General features: G+C 41.9%; 2 protein-coding genes across 3 annotated transcripts in view; one reads left to right on the top strand and one right to left on the bottom strand.

Moving 5' to 3' along the window:
- The window catches only part of INSYN2B (inhibitory synaptic factor family member 2B), a 150,567-nt gene extending 146,191 nt beyond the window's left edge, over positions 1-4,376 (bottom strand). For both annotated transcript variants that reach the window (XM_049109156.1, XM_025434191.3), the window contains exon 1: positions 4,156-4,376. The gene's annotated coding sequence lies outside the window, so the exon portion shown is untranslated. The remainder of the gene's footprint in view (positions 1-4,155) is intronic.
- DOCK2 (dedicator of cytokinesis 2) overlaps positions 1-24,655 on the top strand; it is a 397,914-nt gene that overhangs the window by 301,753 nt on the left and 71,506 nt on the right. Inside the window, exons 28-30 of the mRNA XM_025434190.3 lie at positions 6,507-6,605; positions 9,123-9,217; positions 20,674-20,752. Of these exons, the coding sequence (XP_025289975.1) occupies positions 6,507-6,605; positions 9,123-9,217; positions 20,674-20,752 (273 nt within the window). The remainder of the gene's footprint in view (positions 1-6,506; positions 6,606-9,122; positions 9,218-20,673; positions 20,753-24,655) is intronic.

Raw genomic sequence — 24,655 nt, 5'->3', positions numbered from 1 at the left:
TAAAATGGGCATAAAATTGACCTCATGAGGTTGTTGAGATGATGAGTCAGTGACATGATAAATGTAGAGTCCTGAGCACAAGGAATGAATGAATGGAATTTCCTTATTGTCCATCTTGCCGTTGGAATCCCATGGTATCGTTTGGAAGATTTAAAGTGACCTCACACCACAGAGCCACGTGCACAGGTTCTACCCAGGTTCAGAATGTGTAAGTTTCAAAGGAATGTTACCAATTCAGTCTCCTCTTCCATCCTTGATTCAAACCAGGCTTGTTTACCCCTCCCTTCCTGCTCCTTGTCAGTGAAGCTAACTTTCTGAGGAGACACCTGTAGTTTTGGCCCTAGTGATGCCGGGTAGTTGAGCCATCATTAATGCTCACAGCACCAGGCAGGGGTGCACACAGCTAACCCTCCAACAAGAGTTTTCATGTTGTACTGACGGAATATGTCAAAGTGTATCTGGGATATATGGCATCCAAGTGCCACTTTTCTGTTTTCCTGTGGTGTTGTGCCTTTGACATGGAGCAGGCCACATGTAACCCTGGGATCGGTGCTCATCAAGAAGCTTCCCCTCAAAGAGGGTGCCTTGGCTTACTCTATCACACAGCAGGATCTCCAGGGAACCAAAGAACACCACTGGCACATCCTAAAGCCAAACAGCTAGGAAAATAAGTTTTTGATGAAGACGGTTATATTTCACACTTTCGAACAACTTGGGTGCTGTTGTCACTCTTCCCATCTGCCTGTCCCCAAATAAAAGAAACCTCCCAAAGTGCCCTGGTCCAAGAGGCTCACATATGATTTACCTAACAGCTGGACTTTGGGCATGTTGTTAACCAAGGCACGCACGTTCAGAGTCAAAGGCATTGAGCTGTGATTGGGAGCACTTGATGTGTCCACAGCCAGTCATGGGTAAGTCATTAATGTCATCATTTCCTTCACCAGGTCAGGAATTTCAATGAGCTAAATATCCATAGTTTCTCTGGATCACAGTAAGCAACAGGGACAATAATAATAATAGCTGATAATTATTAAGGGCTTGTTCTAAGTGCTTTTTGATTTAATCCTCATACAAACTGTATAAAGTAAGAAACATTTCTTTTTTTTTTATTTCTATAATGTCACATATGCCTGTTCAGTAATGCTTTAAATACAGTAGATTTTAATTTTTTTTATTTATTTATGATAGTCACAGAGAGAGAGAGAGAGAGAGAGAGGCAGAGACATAGGCAGAGGGAGAAGCAGGCTCCATGCACCGGGAGCCCGACATGGGATTCGATCCCGGGTCTCCAGGATCGCGCCCTGGGTCAAAGGCAGGCGCCAAACCGCTGTGCCACCCAGGGATCCCAAGAAACATTTCTATTCCCTTTTACAGATGAGGACACTGAGGCTCTGCCCACAGTCCCACAATGAGGAAAAGATAGAGATAAGATCTGAACTCAGGCTTCTTGGCTCCAAGGCACTCTGACACCCTACATCCTGACGGAACCAGGTGTAAACTCTTCGGAGCACTGCTGCACCCTGACACCCAGCACAGTGCCCAGACATGATTGCTAATACAGAACAATACACTAGTTTCCCTAAAGATCACTACAAACTAGAATTCTGAGTGCCTGATAAAGCTCTAAGATGAAGGGGTTTAAGAGTCCCTGTTTTTCCTAACACCACAGCCTCCCACTTCCGGTCCTGGATCCAACACACAGACAGTGCCAAATCCACCCAAGAATAAAATCTGTTATATAACTACATGGCAGACAATGGGGGTGAATGGAGAAGCAACCTGAGGATGGCATTTGGCCACTCTTAGTCTCCAAAGGAGATCAATGGCTTGAGAGATAGAACTTTTCATCTCCCTATGAGCCTCCCTCGGTATGAAAACTTTCCTTCATCTCCTCTCCTTGAAGCTTTCTATATTTTATTTTATTTTGGCCTTGCACATTATTTGAAGTTACTATAGCAACGTGTCACCAGCTGGTATCGCGTAGTAATGTTGGCATTTAGGTAGCAAGCTCCCAAAGTTAGCTGCTTCCCTCCTTCTGTGAGCTCATCCCTCCCACAATCTCAGGTGAGTGGGGGACTCATGGCATCCACAGCAACCAGGCCCCTCTCCCCCTTTGATGCTTGTTGTTCAAGGCAGGGCAAACTGATAGCCTCTTCCTGGTCCACTCAGCACTGCAGGGGTCTTGACTGTGTGTGTGTGTGTGTGTGTGTGTGTGTGTGTGTCTGTGTGTCTGTGTGTAGCTGTGTTTGCATTAGAGGTGGTTGAATAGATATGTTTAACTTGAGTGACGTGTATCCAACTAATGGCCTTATCAATATGAGGAAATGATGATGATGGTTTTATTATGCAAAGGAGCCGAATGATTTGAGGAGGGCTACTCTCCTGATCCTAATCACCTAGTATCTCAGCTAATTAATATTAATCACGCGATACTGCGTTTCTCTTTTCTCTCTTGCCACCACACAGTGAAGACACCCTGGCTGTTTTCCTTCGGAGCTTCAGTGCTCTCCCAGGTGTGCAAGACCTCTCTCCATACTGATGGGCTGAATTAATTAAGAGGATTGATTGTCGCGGATCGCTGAAGAGGGTTCTATGTGGCAAATAAGCCCTGCCACTCAAGGCGTTAAGTAGCCCCTCATCAGCCAAGTGCCTGCGATGATTGCACTTATTTTTACACGTTTGACCTACTTTCAAACCGTGTCTCTTCATGCTGTGATTCATTAGCTACATTTTAAACCGCCCCAAACTGAGCCGAGGTGACTGCCTGGTCGGTGCCAGAGCCTCGGATACAATTTCTCTCTGGGATTTAAGATGCAGGTCCTCCTGGTATTGTTTTAAGAAGCAATTTCCCATCCAGGCACCTGGCATGCTGCTGGGCTATGGATGAGTGGCTGCCTCATGCCTTGGTAGTAAATATATGTCACCTACACAATCTCTGCCAGGGCTGGGGAGAGGGGGATTCTCACTAGTCTGGACTGCAGGGGATCCCTCCACTCTGCTCTCCCCCATGCAGTCCTCAGGCTTTTCCATGTTGCCGACACGATCCGGAGATTTGGCTCCTATGCTATAAAGTTTGAGCAATGTCCATGTGAGGAGTATCGGAGTTGCTAGTGCATCACACCCCCACCCCATTCCCCTATCTCTTTCTAAACATTTAAAACATGGTGGATAGAGAAGTAAGGTCTCAAACTCATAAAAAGGGAAGGGGACAAGAAGCAAAGAAGTAGAATGCCATGCTGGGGATATTACTGAGAAAAGGATAAACGTCAGAGGCATAATGTTATTCTATCATCCTATCATTATGTGACAAAGACGGCTTTTGTTTTGTTTTTGCTTTGCTATTTGTTTTTTAATATAAATGACAAGAGAGAATCTTTTCTGAGTACGAATCTGCTATTGGCGTCTCATGCCATTTCGTTTCAATCGATCGCATCGGTATGATTTCTGACAGATTTGGTACTAAAGTGGGCTAGACACCATAGTAGGAAAAAAGGGGTGCTTCCAGTCAGATGTAAAACACTGTCATTTGTCATTAACAGCCAAATGCAGGTAACTTGCCCAAACTTCAGTCACATTGCACTACAAATCGTGCTATAAGGCACTGAGCTGGATTTTTCTATGTGGTAGTTGGAAGAAATGAACAAGCTGGTAAAAGTAATTTTGATGGACTGGTAGACTCTAACACAGTGAGCAAGTCTTTATAAAAAAAATAGTGGTTTCTTTCAGAAAATGGTCACTTTCTCTAGATGGGGACCTGAACCCTTTCCCCTTTTATTTCTTTTAAAATGCAGCATGGAAGTTTCTCTAAACAAGGCTTAAGACAATGCAGCCTTTTCAAGGTAATTCCAAGCAACTTAAGCTCTGAGGTTTGTTTTTTGCTTTTTTTTTTTCCTCCACTTCAAATTCAAATCAAGCCAGGAATAACAAGCATTCCGTATCTTTGCATTTGGGGCAGCCTGCAGTTCTGACAATGGTAGATTTTCCACCACACACAAACACACACAGAGAGACACACACACACAGAAACACAAGCTCACAATCCCAGGACTCATTTAAGCCAAAGCTTTAAAAGTAAACTATTGTCCAAGAGGTGATAGCATTTTCTCTTAGAGGATCATGGATCACAAGAAAATAAAACCTACCCAAATCTCTTACCTTGAAGCAGTAGAATTACCTGCAGAGATGTCCTCCCTTTCCTTGCAAAATGAGCCGGGCTTTGGTCAGCAGCAGAATTACTCCAAAAGAAGGAATAATGAGTCCTTTATGTTGTAATTTTCACTGTTTATATGCAAGAAGTGTAGTGGGTCTGCTCACGTAGGAATAAATAAAAAGCCGAACAAACTGCTCGGCAGCTACCATGTGAAAAGAAAAGACCTCTAGTGGTCACAGGCTGAATTCTTTGAGGAAAGGAGAGAAGAGATGGAGAGAGTAGAGGAAACACGTGTGTGTGCGTGTGTGCACACACACAACACACATACACACACACACAACCTCTCAAACTCTAGGATTTCTCCTTTCTGGCATCCAGCCTGGCCAGAGGGATACCCAATGATGAAGCTTCTTTCTTGGTTTAAATAGGATCTAGTTAACAGTGATGGTGGTGCTCTGTCTGATTTGAAAAGAGCTGATAATTTCACAAACTCACCATCACCCCCTGGGGTCTGAGCAAGAGAGGATTTGCCTCCCTGGATGATCAAGATGGTTCACCCCAGTATAGAGGCTCCAGGTCCCCATCAACATAGTGTCCAGTGACGAGTGTCCTCACTGTTGTTCTCGAAAGTCTCAGCTTTGCGCTTTCATCCAGCTTTGTGTGTTTTCTAAATATTTATGGTGTGTGAGCATGGTGGCAGGGCTGGCTTCCTGGGTATAACGACCTGGGCTGGTGCTCAGAATGGGACATAGGGCTGCCTTGAAATTCTGAATAATTTTTAACAAAGACTCTTCATTTCATTTTGCTCAGAGCCCCACGAATTATATAGCTAGTCTTTCTGACTGGACCACTATAACTAAACTGTAAAGCTATAATCTACAAAGATATGTATTTTTTCATATGTGTATTTTCTATATATGTGTGTGTATATACACGTATACATATATATATGCATAACAAAGATAGCAGTTTGTGATACCAAATCCATTTTTATTGGTTCACGAACAATACTTCCGAAACACATGATGCCTCTGGTATGCCTTCTGTCGGACACCCTTTAGCAGCAGGGTTCCCTGAAGAGGCCTGCCTCACACTGAGCAGACCATTTTCCATCAGCCTGCCCTTGACCAAACCTAGTGGGACTTTCTTTGACTAAGATGGCAGTCCCATTAGAATCTTATAGGAGATAATCTTGAGTGTCTCCTTTCCTCTGGTGGATTTGTGGTTGGTACTTCCTTTACAAGATTTCCAGAGTAGATGTCCCTAACTGCTGCTTACAGATACTAGCCTAAACTGTGCTAAAATATGCACCCTGATACAGACTCATAAAATCTGGGAGGGAAAAAGCAGAAAGGGCTGTGGTGATATATTCTGGTGCATGGAGGGATCTGGTTCTTGCTCCTCTGATTCCATGGATCCTTCCGAACCCACCTTTTCTCTAAGTTCCTGCATTGATTTCTCTCGTTTGAATCCCTCTGACACTTGGTGTGCCTGACAGATCAAAGGTCTTGTATGTTTTCCCTCACAGATATTAATCTTCCTTTCCCAACTAGGTCATGAATTCCTGAAGAGCAAAGACCACCTCTTTTCATTTCTTTTATCCTCCAAGACCCTTTTTTAAATAATAAATTTATTTTTTATTGGTGTTCAATTTACCAACATACAGAATAACACCCAGTGCTCATCCCGTCAAGTGCCCCCCTCAGTGCCCGTCACCCATTCACCCCCACCCCCCGCCCTCCTCCAAGGCCCTTAACAGGTGTTGGTAGCTATTGGCTTCTCACTGGGCAATTCTTGATGGTCCAACAACTGATTTCTCTATAAAGAAATTCATTTTATTCAAAGCACTATAGGAGCCATTTGATCCTTTTAATACATATCTGGGGAGAGGATATGGATGGATTATTGTCCCACTTTACAGATGAAACAATTGGGACTTAGATATATAAAATTATTTATCAGAAATTCCAAGTATCTCCAGGATCTTGATACAGGCTAGATCTCCTAACACCAATGCAGTGGACTTTTCCCAAAGTACAAGCAGCTGGAGAAGTGATGGATCAGGCTCCAATTTCTATACCTGGAGTTCCCATTACAGTCCTAGTCACATAATAGGTGTTCAGTAAATGATTTTTGAAAAAAGAACCCATAAAAAGAACCCATAAATGAACCCATTTCCTCATAGTGACATTTCACTTGCTGGTCCAGTAAGGAAAGATTCTCCCTCCTTGGAAATCTTTTTATACTTGCCTGAGATGGTTGGGGTGTTTTCCAGTCTGAAGTCGAGGAATTGGGGAAGATCAATCTCATGGTGCTCTCTCCACTATTTCATGGCATCTTTCTTTATTTCTTACAGAGTCACTTTGTGGCATGTATGACAGCCATTTTAAACCAGATGGGTGATCAGCACTATTCCTTCTATATTGAGACCTTCCAGACCAGCTCTGAACTTGTGGTGAGTCAATATGATGTGGCGTGTGTGTGTGGGGGGGGCAGTATAGGGAAGGCATGTTTCATTCTTGGCTCTTAAAGAGTTCAAGGCAAAAAGGTATCCCAGTGAATTTTGTGTATGTGTGTGTCTAAGTTTACAAACACTCTCATGTGATTCTCTACTTCTATTTTCCACTTAGGCTTGTATATACCACTTCTGAAACATGTCTTCAGTCTCTGTCAGAGATAAAAATTGAATGTCTAGCATAAATATGCCTCAAGAAATGTTTGTTGATGAATCGTGGGCATTTGGGGGCTTAAGAGCATGAGTGTTAGAGTCACACAGTCTAGGATTTGCATCCGAGATTTGTCATTGGAAAGATATGTGATCATGGGCAAGTTAGCTCTCTTAAGCCTCAGTTTCCCTATCTGTAAAGTGGGATAATTTATTTCATAGTATGGGGAAGGGGTTAATGAGAGCATAGTAGCTCTCACATATTAAGTGCCCTGTAAAAGGTAGCTATTTCTATATTATGATCACAAATACATAGAGGAATTTGGCCTCTGAGCCCCTTTGCTCTTTTAGCTTCTCGGGACTCATTTGCTACAGAATAGTCTGCACATGGACTTTGGCCCATAGGCTCATAGCTCTGTAGCAGATGACTTATCAACATAAAGCCCAGCCCAGGCTGTCATGGGGATATAACAGTCCCTTTGCCCTCAACATGGTCGTTTCTGTCATTGTCTCCTTCCTACTGCTAGATTCAGGAATTCCATTGTTGGGGCTCACTTTCAATTCTCCTTGGAGTGGCCAAGAAAGCTAAAATTGGGCCAATCTCAGAGAGTGGTCCATAAAAAGGGAATTATTAAGAAGCTTACTCTTTCAGCCATTCAGCAGAGAGATGATCTCCTCACTGGAGCAGTATTGGCAAGAAATGTAATCTTTCTCTGGATACACAAAAAATAAAACAAAAGGAAAGCCAAATAACCCAGGATTTTTCCCTAAATTCTCTATGTCATGGGACATGGAAATAGATCAGATTCCTAATTTTTGATCCTCAGTGGAAGGAAAAGTGATAAGACAGGTAGAAAAGGGAATTATTACTTGTTGAACATATATACTGTTTTATATAATCCTCACAACAGTATGACCTAGGGATTAGCAGTCACATTTTATAAGTCTATAATCTGCTTGCTCAAGGTCATATAGCAAGTATGTGGCAGAGTAGGATTTGAACTTCTGTCCTAACCCTTACAGCATACTATAGCTTCTCATTCAAAAGCTAGGTTTTTCATCTATGAGCCGGAGGCCTTCTCCGTTGCCATAGGAAGGGAAGGAGCCTGTGATGATATCCCCATTTCCCCAGGTGATATCAAAGATGAATAACAATACTCGCCATTGTCACGATCCAGCATTTAATGAGCAGTTACAATGGGCCAGGCTTTGTGCTGAGCATCTTTTAGACAGTGTGCGCTTAATCTTCACAGTTATCCTCATTCTGCTGATGTGGAAACTGGGACTTAAAGCGTTGACATAATTTTCCCTAGAAGCAGATTGCTGAAAAGGAACAAATCTAATTTTCAGAATTTTGCAATTAAGCTTAGTGATTTTCGAATTATATTCCTCGCATCCTCACTATCTTCTACCATAAACATACATGCATACACACACACACACACACACACACACACATATGTCAACCACAGCTATTCTACTTTTGTCTTTTTTATCTATTCAGTTCTAGTAATATTTTCTTTGGACAAAGAATTATGCTGTTAAAATAATTTGAAAACCACTAACTAGTTTAAGGAAAGAGCTCTGAATGGGTTTCCTATGGATTTAAAATTTTCCCAAAATCATACAGAGAGTATGATTTGGCTTCTTCTAGCCCAGAGGCGTCCACATGCCAGTGTTCCTGGTCTTTGCTATCTGGATTTGTCTTGAATTTGTATTCGGCAAAGATGGAACACAAGCTTGGCGTGCTGCGATATCTGATGGAGTGTGTTGAAATCTACTCTCAACCTCTTCAAACAAGGGGAAGAGAGTCCCTGTTGCATTTCCTCTAATCTGCCCATGGATATGTCTGTTATATGAAATAGTTGTGTTTACAGTACTGCTAATTAGGTGGTCATGTTAGTAATTGCTTGTTATATGACCTGAGATGCCTTCACAAAGCGTAGAATATTTCCTTCTTAAATACATATTTGAGAAATTAAAAAATTGTGACATCAACAAATGCATTTACTTCTTTCCTCCCAAAGACAGAATTACTAGCACTCTGTTTTGAGAGTATTTTCACATAGTCACATTCCACTTGTATTTGTGAAAGTCTCCTAGTAACAAACATGAAGCTTCCATTTAAAAATCCACTGCGATTGGTTTCTTTGGACTTATTAAGCGAAAGGGACTTTTATCCTTTCCCTTTTCTGCCTCTCTAAAAAAATAATAAAGAAAAAAATTTAAACATCCAACAAGATCTGGGTACTTCCAGTCAGTTCCTATGAGACAAGATGACAAGTGTGTTTTGCTTTACAATTTCAGGACTTCTTGATGGAGACATTCATCATGTTCAAGGACCTCATTGGGAAAAATGTGTATCCTATAGACTGGATGGCCATGAGTATGGTTCAGAACAGGTGAGCTACCACTTGTTCCTAACTGCTACATCACCCCAGCAATCACGTTAAAGAGCCCTCATAGAGACAAAGTAAGGATACTTTCTTCCTGGTGAGAATAAAAGTATAGCAGAGTCTTTCTACTTTTAAACACCAGGGCACTTCACACCAATCTTGAATCTTCTTTTTTAAAAAATATTTTAGTCCTCATGATTTTGTATATACTGGGCTGGCTACCTCCCACCTTTTCCATTCTTTAAATGCCAGTTAAAATAACATACTTTGTGGGGTGCTTGGGTGACTCGGTTAACCTCCAACTCTTGGTTTTTGGCTTCAGGCATAATCTCAGGGTAGTGAGATCAAGCCCCATATCGGGCTCTCTGCTCAGTGGTGAGTCTGCTTAAGATTCTCTCTCTCTTGGGGATCCCGGAGTGGCTCAGCGGTTTAGTGCCTGCCTTCGGCCCAGGGTATGATCCTGGGGTCCTGGGATCGAGTCCCATGTTGGGCTCCTTGCATGGAGCCTGCTTCTCCCTCTGCCTGTGTCTCTGCCTCTCTCTCTCTCTCTCTCTCTGTTTCTCATGAATAAATTTAAAAAATCTTTAAAAAAAAAGATTCTCTCTCTCTGCCCCTCCCCCACTTTCTCTCTCTCTCTCTCTTTTTCTTTCCCTCTCTCTCAAATAAATAAATAAATCTTAGAAGAAGTTAACATACTTTGTGAAGACTCCCCCAAACTCTTGAGACAGAAGAACTTAAGGTCAGGCTTATTAAAATTATATTATTTTAACATTTATTCAAAACAATAAAATACATTTGTGACATACAGTAAAATAAGTTTAGGAAGTATTAGATTAAGCAGCTTTGAACAGATTTCTGTGCTGCAGGACTTCCTAGAGCCTTTAATATGCTGATGGGATTCTCTGAATGAAGGATTTAGGATACAGAATTTCACAAATTTACTTGCTAATGGAACCATTTGGTGTGCATATATGTATGTCTCTGTGCGTATATATAATATCTATTAATATCTCATAGGATACCAGTGTAACCCAAGTATAATTCAGATCCCCATAATGTAGCACAACATTAGATAAAAGTAATTATAAGCAATTTCAGTCTTTAATGCTTTCTCTCAAATAGTATTATCTCATCAAAATGCAATTCAAATTATAACACTCAGCAGTATGATATTCTCTTCATTCATTTCTCTCTCAGTATGTCTCACATCCCATGCGTTATCCAAGTTTCTCTTACAACTTTATTCTCAATTCCTATCCATAAATTCCTTTAAAACTGGATCTTCTTGGCCTCTCCCCTCTTTTTTCCTTTGGCTTCATATAATTATTTTAAATCCTTCCCATGAAAGGCTCTTCACTCTACATTGGCAAGAAGTTTTGTCCCTATCTATTGCCCTTTTTCTATATCCAAAAAAACAAGAATTGGCTAGAAAACAATAATATCCCTAGAGGGTGTAAAAAGAAGAGAAGTTGAAGAGGCAGAAGCAGAATTCTCCTTAGTGGGAGGCAAAGAAGGAAGACTATAAACAATTATGTATTAATAATTTTGTCATTGGATACTGTCTGAGTATTTTTGTATCATGTGCCTAAGAGCCGACTTCAGTCCCTCTAAAAATCTATTCTTCCACTAATTGGATGCCTACGTGCCTGGCCATATGACTCAAAAGACTCACTTACCTGCAGAGCTCTTGGGGCCAGGTTTAGAGGCTGGTGAAGGGGGGAAGTGTTTTGTCAAGGCAGAAGGAAGTTTCTGGCTGTGCAGTGGAGCTAATGGTGGAAGGAAGAAAATTAGCCCAGCAAATAAAATGTCAGAATTCTCAGTCTGAGCTAAACTTGCCAATTCTCCCTCATCTCACAGATGGGAGTTTGGCTTTTGCAATGATAAAAGTGTTGGTGGAAGTTAGGCATGGGCCATGTGACAGATCAGAGGCAGTTCCCTTCCCTACCCCTCTGTCAGGACCAGATTTCTGAGCCTGTACCCTGTACAGTTACTTAGAACCCTACACTCTAAAGGGCTCCATGTTTGGTTTAATGCCCTTCTTTTGTCAACTTGAAATTCTTAATAATTTTTGAACAAGAAGATTCACATTTTCATTGTGCACTGAGCTCAACAAATTATGTAGCTGATAGTACCTAATGTCAATATTCAGTCGTCTTGTGCTATAGTAGTGGCCAGCTCTTGAACTGTGTGTGAATCCTTTCACTGTTTGCCAGTTGGTCAATAATATCATCAGGTTTTGCCAAAATATGTGAAGCACCTATGTGAGTCATCTTCAACTCACCCTGTGCTTTAGATATATTCAACTATTCACTGTTATTGACCATTTCATTCTCCTATTGACTTTTCATAAACTATTGCTCTCCCCGCTTCTAGACCAAACTCAACATGAAAGCATCTTTCAAATTCTCGACACTGTAACCTCTCCTTTGTGGATGCTTCTAGAACTCTCTCCTGGTAGGAGAATGTGTTTCTTCTCTATATTTCCGTACATGCCCATATATGGTGCTACTCCACTGTACTATAATTGTCTCTTCAGATGACTGCTTCTGCCATTAAAGAATGAGATTCTTGAAGGCAAGCACTAGATAATTATGTCTAATTTATCTCTGTGTTTCCAGACCCTAGCACAAAGCCTGATATTCGTAAATAATATAATGAACTTTGTGTATCCAATGAGTACATATTGATTAGAATTTTTAAAGACATCTAGTTCAAATCTGCCTAAGTAGAAAGAGAGTTTATTAGCTCAGAGTTGTGGCTTCAGGCATGGATGCGTCTAGGTGTTCAAACAATCTAAGAAATCTATCTCTATCTTTGCTCTTTTCTCTGTTGGCTTCATTCTCAGGCAGATACTCCCTTTGTGGTGGGGAAAATGAGCTCTAGAAGTTCCAGAGACATGCCTTGAATTAGCAACCCCAGTAGAAAGAAAAATCTTCCTCTTCAACAGGCAGAACAAGTGTCTTCTTCAAAGCTCTGGCTTAGGCTACATCACCATTTATAAATTTCTGTGGCCAGGAAAGTGAAATTTCCTCTTTCATCAGGCTTGGATCACATAACTCCATTTGCAACTGGTTGGCTACGGTTAGTTCTACCCAAACCACAAAGCCTGGGAGCAAAGGGAGAGGTAGAGGGAGTAGTTATCCAAAGAAAAAATCTAAAAGTTGTTACCAGAAGAATTGGGTGGTGGATAGGCAAATAAATGCACTGGACATCTACCACTTATAAAGGATCAGGAGGATGGGAGCCCAGAGAGCCTGGAGCCCTGACCAGGCCAGCAAGTCCTTCTGAGTTGCCTATAGTCATCTTGGAGGAAGCATGTGGAAGAATTTGAAGGAATGTTCCCTCCTGAAATCCCAGCTACCTGTGGACTTTGGTCTTTTTTGGGGGGATAGGCCCCCAGAGATGATACAATAATCCTTGGTTTCTTTATACTTAGAAAATAACAATATAATTTTCTAAAGTATCTAAGAAAGTGAAAATTTCTTCTAAATAGAAATATTTGCATCCCTTAAGGCTCAGTCAAGTACTTAAGTCTCTACATTAAAAAAAAAAAAAGTTAGACTCAGATAAACAGCTGGGTTGCAGATTTATGAAGTCTGCTACTTCCCTTTCTTGGGAAGTCATTTAATCTCTTGGACTCTCAGTTTCCTGATCTATAAAATGGGAATTAATTATAATGTCCATTTCATGATGTTTTTTGTGAGGATAGAATGAGTTACTCTTTAGAACAGTGCTGGTACCTCAGAAAACTCACTGAATAGAAGCATTGCCATTCCCGGGTGTAGACAACACACTTAGCCTTGGACTAGAGAAGCATGTGCCTAATGTCAACCAGATGAATGATTATTTTTCTCTTAGATTAGTTAGTAAATGTCCTTCATCTTCAGTTCACAATGGAGTGCTTGAAAGTTTCTCACCTATCTGGGGCTCCTAGGTGGCTCAGTTGGTTAAGCATATACCCTTGACTCAAGTTATGATCTCAGGGTCCTGGGATCAAATTCCACATCAGGCCTCTGCTCAGCAGGGAGTCTGCTTCTCCCTCTCCTTCTCCCTCTCCCTCTCCCTCTGCTCCTACTCGTGCTCTCACTTTCTCTCTCTGTCTCTGTCTCTCAAATAACTAAAATATTTCTGAAAAGGAAATTTTCTACTTTTTTTTTTACATTTGCTTTGATGTTATGATAGCTAACATGTGTTAAGCACCTAGATCTACTGCTGTTGTGAGTACTTTCCATGTATTAATTTATTTAATCTTCACAACTTTACATGTAATCCGCATTTTATATAGGAGAAAACTGAGGCACAGAACAGATGAGTAACTTAATACAATGTTTCATTGCTATTAAGAAGCCATGCAATCAGAGTCCATGTTCTTGATCTCCACTGCTTCATCCTGTAAAATAGTGAGGCTCATATTATGAAGTACATTGTATAAAAGTGCCGACTGCATGTTTAGTGGCTCAGAAAACTGCAAGAGGCCCAAAGATGTAACTTGCCCAAGGTCAAGTGACTAGCTAGTGAAAGATTTCAATGTAAATTGGATAAACAGAATATGCAGCATGGCATAGCCAGAACATTTCTTACTTCCTATGCTGGTTAGTAGGTATTTTACAATTTCCTTCCTTCCTTCTTTCCTTATTATTTATATGTTATTATAACTTACCTGTTTTTATAATTTCTCTATTATCACTTAGGATTTATGTGTGTATGTATATATCAGTCACATATGATTTATTTATCTGCTTGGTGGAGGGAATGGAGTTTTCCAGAGTTGAATGTCTTCTCAGCTGTGTACTGTTAGTGTATGCAGACCTAGTGACATGTTTACTGCAAGAAATGCCTTCTGCTAGAACATTTTTTTTTCTTATTGGTAAAATGCGGCTTTCAGTAAAATCTGGTTTACGTGGTATGTTAAATTTTTAAATGATGAAGTTCCTTATAATGTAGCAAACTAACAAAATTATACCTAGGAACCTCTTTTTTCCCCTTTCTAACTGCACCTCAATCTGGAAATCCAACATTTTGAGGGGGCTTGGGGATTTGTACACATCCCTAAACCATCTCAAAATGGAATCAACCAACATATTTACTGAGTATCCTGGTTATGCAGGGCTCTAGGAAGTGGGCCTGTTCTTCGGCCCCAGAAGGCAAGGGGCTTATGGTCTAGTTGATGAGACAGGAAATGTGCCCCTGGAAATGTGATCAATTGCTATAGTCACTGCAGTGAGTCCAGAGCACAAAAAATACACAGAGGAGGTAAGATTTACAACTGCCAGGATCCATATCCTGCCTCCATCATTTAATAGTTAGCTTACCTTGGGTGAAGTTATGTAATTATTATGACTCAATTTTTTCTTCCTATAAAATGAGGCGAATAATAGTATCTATCACAATTGTGAGGACCCAAATGAAATGAAATAATATATACAAAGTAGTTAGAACAGTGCTTGGCACATAGCAAGCATTTCATAAGTGTTAGCTATTATTTTCCTTGTCACATTCCTATGGTGTAGAAATACACAAAATATTTCACTGAAGTGACAAATCTGGGCTGGATCTTGTCTACTTTTATCAGTGTCCTAATTCAAGGTCTAACATTGTCTCAAGCATATACTAGGTACACAGTAGGGTCACAGGAGTCAATCATAGGAAGTTGAGTAGGGCAGTGTCCAGCAATCATATGGTGGCTTCATCAGGATCCTGACAGATAACTGTCGCTTGCTTCTCCTTCCTCCTACCTACATTAGTTTGTAGTGCCTACTCCTTTTTGTGGACCTCACCTCCTCCAGTGTACATTGACCAGAAAGAAGCCTCTCCATGGATTCTTTAGCCAGCACAGCACCTCTAATCCTGATGTTCAGCAAGCTGCAGAATTCCAGATTCCAAGAGCATACTGCACCCCTCACTAGAATCCCAGATTCTATGCAAAGTGTTGGGGTTACTGGGGGTGAGCTGGAAGCTGTTACTTCACTCTAACCTCTTGGTGCACAGAGCTTTTGTGTGTTGTGAGGGAAGCAGGCTTAAAGATTCTGGGAGGATGGATTTCTCACTTCCTGGAGGGGAGGAATAAGAATATCTTCTCCAGCTCTTTTATTTCCATTGTCAGGTTTTGACCAATAGAATCAACTACATCCCATGAACCACAGGAAGGAGGGGGACGGAATTCAAAGAGGCCCTCTCTCCCTGAGCGTTCTCACCATCAAGGACATGTCCTTTTATTCCTGTCCTACAACCTGTGGGTGCGAGTTGGTTGTCACATCAGAATGTTTTCAGCCTGGAATCCTCCTGCCTCAGAGCTACCAGGTGGCCAGGTTATTAACAATAACAACAACTGACATTTATTGAGGAGTTGTATGTGCTAAGGCACTGGGCCACCACCTTTATCACTACATCTTTTTTCATCTTCACATGGCTCATTTCACAGAAGGGGCAGTTGAGATTCCCTGAGGTCAAGCAACCAGCTCCGGGACACAGCATGGAAGAGAGCCAGAGTGAGAATCTGACCCAGCATAGGCTTGTTCAAGCACCTGCAGGAGTCTGTGTAATAGCAGTAAAACCAATTGTACCTACTTCCTAGTGGAATTGTGACAATTGGTTGAGAAAATACATGTAAAATACCTAGAGTAGGATCTGCTACATAGTCAGATCTTATTAAGTTGTAACTATCATCATTATTCCCCTACTCCACCTTCAAGGATCATTCTGCCAGTTTCTTTTTACTCCCAGCAGCTGACTTCTCTCACATGTGGCTTCTGCTTCCTCTCAGAGTCATCTGTTCATGGATTCTACTTAGAGCATGGATCACTGTCTTCTCCCTAGTTGTCCCGCATTAGGACTGCCTCAAAGGATTTGATTTAACTACTCTCCAGGTCTGGGTGCCCCCACTGGGCACCCATGGGCCACTGACCACCCAGGGAAGACTGCCTGAGTCAAGGTTTGGCCCTGTTCCTAGGCAGCTGTGGGCAGAGCTGCAGGATGATGGGAACAAAGTGTGAAGGGACTGTGTGCAAAACGGTGGGCACAAGTAGAAGCATGTCCAGTGCCAAAAGACTGCAGGCAGACCTTCAAGGGAACCCATATACCCTTCTGGTTAATTGCAAAGGCTTTAGAGAAAGACAACTGTGACATTGGTCTGTACTCTGCTGTTTATTAGCTGTGTGAATGTGGGGAAATAATTTTATTTTCCCAACATTCAGTTCCTTCTTCTGTTAAATGTGTATAACAATAACACCTACCTTGGTTTATAGAATTATGTGAAAGAATGTCTGTAGAGTACTTAGCATGGAGTACACAAATAGCTATACTTCTATCTTTGCTATTATTAATAAGGTGAGCTCACAGATCAGATTGAACAGAGTTACAGAGGTTTGTTTATGGACAGAATAGCAGAATGCTTAAATACCTACGTTGTGAAGCAGCATACTTTTGTTTAAATCCTGATTTCATATGTACTGGCTGGGTTATTGGGAAAGTTACCTAAACTCATATCTCTCAAATGGAAACAATACCCAACTCAGAGAATTAATGTAAGAATTAAACAAGAAAAAGACAGAAGAACAGAAAGAATCCATGCAAAGTCCTTAGCGGAGAGCCTGTCCCATCATTGGTAACTGTGGCTCTGATTATTATTGATTTTATATTTTTTAAGATTTTATTTATTTATTCATGAGAGACACAGAGAGAGGGAGAGGAGAGGCAGAGACACAGGCAGAGGGAGAAGGAGACTCCACGCAGGGAGCCCGATGCAGGACTCAATCCCTGGACCCTGAACCTAGGACCCAGGATCACGTCCTGTGCCGAAGGCAGATAGATGTTCAACCACTGACTCACCCAGGCATCACCCAACTTTTCTATTTCTTTTGTTTTTAAAGATTTTATTTATTTGTTCTTGAGACACAGAGAGAGAGAGGCAGAGACACAGGCAGAGGGAGAAGCAGGCTCCATTCAGGGAGCCCCACGCGGGATTCGATCCCAGGTCTCCAGGATCAGGCCCTGGGCTGCAGGCAGTGCTAAACTGCTGAGCCACCCGGGCTGCCCTTATTATTGATTTTATAGATCCTACGCATCACAAATGAGATGCAGGAAGTGTTAGATTTAGATCTGGTCATGAACTTCGTTTTCAACAATTCAAGTGCATTGTTGAGAGTAACAGAAAGAGTTGAGTATGTTTTCATTCCAATTTACTTCACCATATTAGTGCTTAGGCTTTAAACACAGTTATTTTTTAAAAAGAAGACAAAAGACAAACTTTTCCAAACCCATACATGAGAAAGCAAAGTTAAGTGACACTAGGATCCATGATTCCCAGAGAGTGGCTGTGGAAGAACCCAGAGAGAGGCAAGAACCTTGACTTACTGCCTCTAGCCCCTATTTGACATCAGTACCACCATTGGCACAGAGGGTTGATCAATTCCTTGGTTATTTGACTGGCCTTTGAGAACCAGAGACAGGTTTAAGCTGACAATCAAAATAATGGCTATTACTGAAACTACTGATAGCTTTGTTGCTTCTGAGAATTTGTAAAACCCCTCATTTTGATATCACATTAGAGATTCTGAGATACTTAAAGCATAATATGACAGCCACTCAATGCATTTCCATCTGGGGAATAAGATACTAATCTTTAAGGAGAAAATATAGGTATTTTTCAAAAGCATATTAGCAAATGACAGAAAAGCAAAGCCAAAGAAATCTCAATTTTAACATCCCGATAGTGGGGAGGATCTCTCTCTCTCTCTCTTTTCTTTCTTTTTTTTTTTTGCCTTTACATGGTCCTGCTTAGCGCAGAACTGGTTGCCAGCTGCAGCTGGTCCTGTCTGCCCATGTTGCTGTTAGTCCCTGACTTTGGAAGAAGAATGAAGCAACCCAAAGGGGTCTGAAGTAGCCATAGCTGCTGTGTTCCTGTTGTTATATTTGTGTCAGGCACCATGCTCCGCACTTAACATGCATTTGCCACTAATGCCCAGTGACCCTGGGAAAGGGCCTACATTGTTGGTATTTTCACAGGCAAGGAAACTGAGATGTCAAAGTGACACGAACATGTCTCAAATCCACACAGCTGGGAAGTGGCAAAGCCAGAGTCCACATCCAGCTGTGTATGTGTGGGTGTATACATCTTGTGATCCTGATACCAGGATGCACTGTCTTCTTTGTTCAACAAACATTAAGTGCCTAATGAATACCTAGCCCAGGTTCTTTACAAGCAATGCCCAATGTGGCAAATTCTAGAGGTGCCCTGCCTATACTCCTGACCAATCCAGAATATACCTACAGCTTTGGTGGACATTTACCACATATCCCGAGCTTCCTAGTTCTTTAATTCTCTGGACTTTCTCTGGCTGCGAGAGAGAGCTCAGTCCACCTACAGGGCAAGCCAGAGATACTGGGGACTTAATGCCCAGAGGAGCAACTTCCAACTAGTGAGGGGCTAGCATTGGTAAATAAATAGTCCAGGTTCCACATGCTTGAGATGAAACACTGCTGAGTGCAAGTGTGTTCTCTACAGTGTCTCAGAAGTTCCCATGCAGAATTGAGCCACAATAGTTATGCAAAGCAATTACCTTCTAATCTATACTTCTTTGCTGGCTCTTCCTATAGTGTCTCAGGTAGGCCAAATGGGCGTTTTTCTGGGACCAGCCATTCAATGGATAAGTAGTTATTGATTATCCAATGTTAATCCAAAATTATAGACAGTGGTACAGGTAAGATCTGGCCACTGTCCTCGAAGATTTTACACACACACACACACACACACACACACACAGTAGAGACTAGGTCACAGGTGGACATGTGGCAGATTGAAGGCTATTACAGAAATCTAGGAAAGAAATGATGGTGGCTTGGTTGAGGTCAATGTAAATGGGGTATTGAGAAATAGTCAAATTCTGGTTGTATTTTTAAAGTAATGCTAAAAGGTTTTGCTGATAGGCCAGGTGCAAGATATGAGAGAGGAAAATCAGGGATGCTACAGTTTTTTTTTTCTCCTTGAGCAATTGGAAGGATAGAGTTAACCCTAACATAGATGGGAAGACTACAGAAACATTTGAAGACTACAGGGGTTGAGATTTTGACCTTATGTTTGAGATGCCTATTAGTAATCCACGTGAGGATATGGAGTAGGGAACTGGAATGCAAGCTGGAAGCTCAGGGGAAAGGCCAGGGAGGAAGATATAAATTTGGGAACCAAAGGCATGTAGGTTGGAAAATAGATGAGATCATGGAGGGAGTCTCTGATTTGAAGGAAAGTACAGTCTAGTGGAGGAGACAGGCATTATTGAGTCACACAAATAAGTCATCCTAGACCATGCTGAATTCTGGGAAAGGAAATTGTAATAACTATCCTTTGGAGGACACAAAGATGCAGCAGACCCTGCCCTAAAGAGATTAAAAGGAGAGAGGCATTTATACAAAAGAAGAACACAGCTATGTATCAGAAAACTAGAAAAAGCACAGGATAACAGTGAGAAATGAGTCTAAAAAGGGTGGAGTCCAATCACAAAGGGCATTGACTGTCAAAAGAAAGAGTTTGGGCTTATCCTGTGGAAAGTGGGGAGTCACTAAAATGGATGATTGACATGACTGGAGCTGTCCATTGGACAAAATACTCTTGATGTTGAAGAGACAAGAGATGGGAGGCTGAAAGACCAGTCAATAGGGCTTGGTAGGAGGAAGGGGAGGAAGAGATGAATGGGAAGATGTTTATGGAGAAACACAATTTGACAACAGGTACCAAAATGTTAAATGTGCATTTGATCAGTACTACCACTTCAAGAAGAAGACTGGAAAAGAAGTGTATGTCAGAGGTGCAAGGTGTACATAAAAGAGTGAGTACTGAAGCACTGTCTATAAAAGCTGAGTATAAAGGATCATCACTAAAAGACTGATTAAATAAACTGTGATCCACATAGAAAGGCATGCTCTTCGGTAATTAAAAGGCATGATGTATATCTGCATTCATTGGCATGAAAGGAAAACACAATTTATTGCTGAGTAAAAAAAACAGGCTGTGAAACCTGTTTGCCGTTTAGCCCTATTTATCAAAATGATATCTTTCAAATACCATTCATGTATATACATCTAGGGAGACCTCTGAACATAACATTCATCAGGATTTCAGTGATGGCTTTTTTCTAGAGGATAAGATTCGATGGTGTGTTGGTTGTTTGTTTGCTTATTTGTGTGTAGAGGAAGCAATTTCTTTCTTTCTGGATAGCATAAATTTTCTTCCATAAGCTTGTAATAGTTTAAACAAAGGACAATACACATTTTCTAAGGAAGTCAAATAGATAGGTCTTAAGTTCTTGCAAGGCAAACATGGCCCCAGCTCTACACTGAGCAGGTGGGTCAGCTGACCTCTTCTTTGGGGTCTTTGAGCTCCTGCCTGAGGGAACTTTGGTCTGGAGGATGGGGAGGGATGCCTGGGGTAGCATACTCAGATGGCCTTGTGACCTTTTCCCCTCTTCCAGGGTCTTCTTGAGAGCTATCAACAAGTTCGCAGAAACCATGAACCAGAAGTTTCTGGAACACACGAACTTTGAGTTCCAGGTGAGTGTGAAGCACCCGGGGTGTGCTTGGGGTGCCCTGGCAAGATGGCTGTAACATCTTGGGCTGATTGCACCATTAGACACATCTCAAAGCACACATAGGTATGCCAGTGTCTCTGGGGATTTCCACAGAGGAGTGTGAACAAGGAGAGAACCAGTCCCTTGATTGAAACTCAGGGTTTGGAACCAGGCCCTTGATTAAATAAATAGTCATTAACCGAGCAGCACATGCAAATGTGACTGTATAATGTATTTTGTGCTAAAGAGGAGATTTGCATTCATCCATTGTCAGAGTGGGTACCACCTTTTAGAGAAACATCACATTCTTTTCCTTTTCTATTCACTGGAGCCTAGAAAAACAGCCATTCATAGACACTGAAAAATAAAGCTCACTAATACATTTCTGTGACTTCATGATTCCTCCAGAAATCACTTTTAGGACTCAGACAAGACCTGTGGCCTCTATGAGATTTGGGGGCCTCAAAGCATGTCCCTGGGGCAAACAGAGTGACACACTTGCTAAAGACCTAGGCAAGAAGAGCCAATTCCTCAAAGCCTTGTAGAAAAGTCCAGATTGCTACCTCCTGCTGGTGATATGAGAGAGAAGGGCCCTGAAAGGGGATCCCGCCCCTGGGGATCCTCTAGGATCTCTTGCTGTGCAAGCTTCGGAAGTAGCCAATAAATTGAGGCAATTGTATTTTCTGCTGCTCATCTGAAGTGTTCAGTTCCAAGCTGGGTTTTGGCCTCTGACCAGCTGAGCAACCTCAAACAAGGCCTGGACTGTGTCTATGCCTCAGTTGACACATCTGCAAAATGTTCACAATACTGACTCTTTCTATTTCATAGGGTTTTTGCAGAACTGGAGTGTGTCAAGGAGCTTGCTGGGACAATTCACTGTAGGTTCCACCAGTTTTCATTCAAACACGTCCTCCTGAAAGACGCCTCCCCTGATGAGTCCTCTTTGAGGGTTCCCCACTGACCCCATGGTCATTATGTATTACCATTTAACCTGTTGTAGTCTCTTCATAGCACTGAATATTATTTGAAATTATCTCTCTTATTTATCCACCTGCACATTTTTTCCCTCTCTTTTCTCTGGTAAAGTGTAAGCTTCATGAGTATGAAGACCTACTCACAGAGACTCTGTGCTCTGTGCCTGACACATAGTAGGTCTCCATGGGGAGATGATGCCTGGGGCCTATGAGGCCCACACCACTGGAGAGCCAGCCTAGAAGTATTTAATAAACATTATCTTTGAATAAGATTCTCTCCCACCACCTTGCATTCAAATCAGGCAACTGCACTATAATGCTAATGATGATAAAAAGGGTAGCTGCCATTTTCTGATGACTTAGATGTGCAGATCTCATGAGAAGCATTCTCAGGCATTTTCTTTCTCAGCCCTGACAACTACACTACAAGTTAGTTACTATTACTAGTACTTTTTCTGCTGGAAGGATTCGGGATGTGAGACTGGGAGGTGATAAGCAGATAGCCTGAAGTGACACAGCACATCAGTGTGGAGTTGAGACCAAAGCACAGCAGAGGCTGACATCACAGCTGCAGCTCACCACAGCCACATGCAAAAGAGGGAGCCACCCCCGCATTGGGTTCACAGAGAGGTTCTGACTGAGACTATAAATCTTTGACATGGAAGCAAAACATGTCACTCTGGCTGTTTGAATCAGAAGTGTTTGATCCCCTTCCAAATGTGGACCAGATGCCTGCAGGCTTCAGGTACGAGTGTGTTCCAGGAAACTAATAAGGTCGTTGCTTTTTTGGAGGGGCAGCTTGGATCAACACACCTAGGGGCCAGCAGTGAGGTAGTGTTTAGGCCATAAAACTGATGGCTGGTTTGCCCATCTCTGTCCGTAGGCAATGGCAATTACAGCCTCAGACCTGGTTTCCCGACTCTGGCTGTCCTCCATGGTCTTAGGGGGTACTTTCCAAGAGAAGTGCAGCTTCAGTCCTTCATGCCATTCTTTTAGATTTTATCCTGTTTTCCTTAAAGAAAATCTGCATCTGAGAGATGCCCAGAGAAAGGGGGTTTCATACATGGGAAGTTTGAGCTTATGAGCTGTGTGACTTTAGGCAAATTACCCCACTTCTCTATGCCTCAGTCTCTTCAACATCAAATAAAAATACTAATTACAGCTACCTCATTGGATTTTTGAGAGGATTAAGTGAATTAATTCATGTAAAGCATTTAGAACACTACCAGAAACATGTTAGCAATTTAATAAAATATGAGCTCATTATAATAATAGTTATCATTTTGATGATAATGATGATGATGGACCTAAAATATATCAAGTCTAGGAACTCATATGTCAGTCCTTGGTAAACAGGACAGTAGGCAGGCATCTTTCCGGTCACCATGCATTGCCTAGGGCTGTCATACCCACAGGATTTTATAAAACAGGAAAATGGCCAACATTACAAAATCAAATAAGTCTCTTTTCCTAATGAGACCTCTGTAGTTACTTGCTGAAAAGTACTCAAGAACAGGATCATTTTTCAGCCTTATCTTTGTTCTCCTACCTTTCCCTCACCCCATGTGAGAATGGATTTGTTCTCTGTACCCTGCCTGGAACACGCCTTGTTTCCTTCTTGCAGTTTCATTAATTATACATTTAATATCAGCAGGAACAGCATCCATCACTAAGAGCTGCTGGCCTTGGCAGCCACTGTCCAGAGGAGGGGCAGGTGCAATGAGATTATCCCTTATATCTTTTCTGGAACTGTGGTTTTATGATACAAAGGACAAAAAGCAAGAAGCTCTGTGGGTGCCACTCTGCAGGTGACAAGACCAGGGAATTACAGAAATGATGTTTTCTGCCCAGGGCTAACATAATTTGCATTCCCAACCCCTATTCAAGACGCTGAGCCTTGGCATTCACACCCATTTGCATGGTCAGGGAAGACCAAGAGAGGATTTCAAATGCAACTCAGCAAGGATTTCTGTTTAAGAGCAATCCTCATAGGTCTAGACTATAGTAACATGCTATGAGGAACTCAGAAGCAAAGCAGGACACTGCCCTGCCCTCAGTGATCTTAGAGTCGCGAGAGTAAGCTCTGAATCCATCTTCAAACATCCAAACTTTTCAAGGTGACTAATCTTTATTAGGCATCTACTTATGGCATAACCCTGTTGGGTTGGGATATACCCATTTTACCAATGAATAAACTGAGCTTCAAAGTGGTCGACTCTCCTGTTAAAGGTCACCTACTCACCAACAAGTTGCTGCTGAAATTCAGTTCCTGTCCTGTCTGCAAAGCCCAGGCCCTTTCCAACTCATCTGCCCTGTCTTTTAAAAACAGAGTGCCTTTCAAATCTAGGAGACAGCTCTATTTAGCTACAGAAACACTGACTGCCCTAGTTAGCTCTTGCCCGCCCTGGGATAGAGAGCTCTGCAATGATTGGCTGTGGAATTAGAATCTCCATATTGGGTACTCTGATTGGCCAGGAAGCCGTGGTTACACTTCAGATGTGCTCTTTGGCTCCAGGAAGATTGTTTTTGTCTTAGGCAGCTGTTTGATTACTACTAAGAACATTCTCTCTACTTGGCAAGCTGTAATTGGCTCTGCATTTGGTAATCCCAGCCTTGGCTTTGAGGCATTACTTGATCAGCTTCTGGGCACCAGACTACCTTGGAATCATTTTTGAACCTGTACTGGAGACCCTGTGAAATGAAAAGGATATTCCAGGATAGTCCCAGCTATTAATGGAAGACCGAAGGCAGGCTTGGTCTCTATAATGGGAAACGTAACTTGTAATGGCAAAAAAGGTGAGAGAGGGAGCACATACCATGGAGAGCACCCATCAAAGCCTTGAAGGGGCCCACAGCAACCCCCAGGGAGGATCAAGGTGGGACAACTTTACCACACAGAAAGATGGCCACGT

Source organism: Canis lupus, chromosome 4 (genome assembly GCF_003254725.2).
Source record: "Canis lupus dingo isolate Sandy chromosome 4, ASM325472v2, whole genome shotgun sequence".
Classification (NCBI taxonomy): domain Eukaryota; kingdom Metazoa; phylum Chordata; class Mammalia; order Carnivora; family Canidae; genus Canis; species Canis lupus.
The sequence above is the reverse complement of the archived record's forward strand: the minus strand, read 5'-3'. Positions and strand labels throughout refer to the sequence as shown.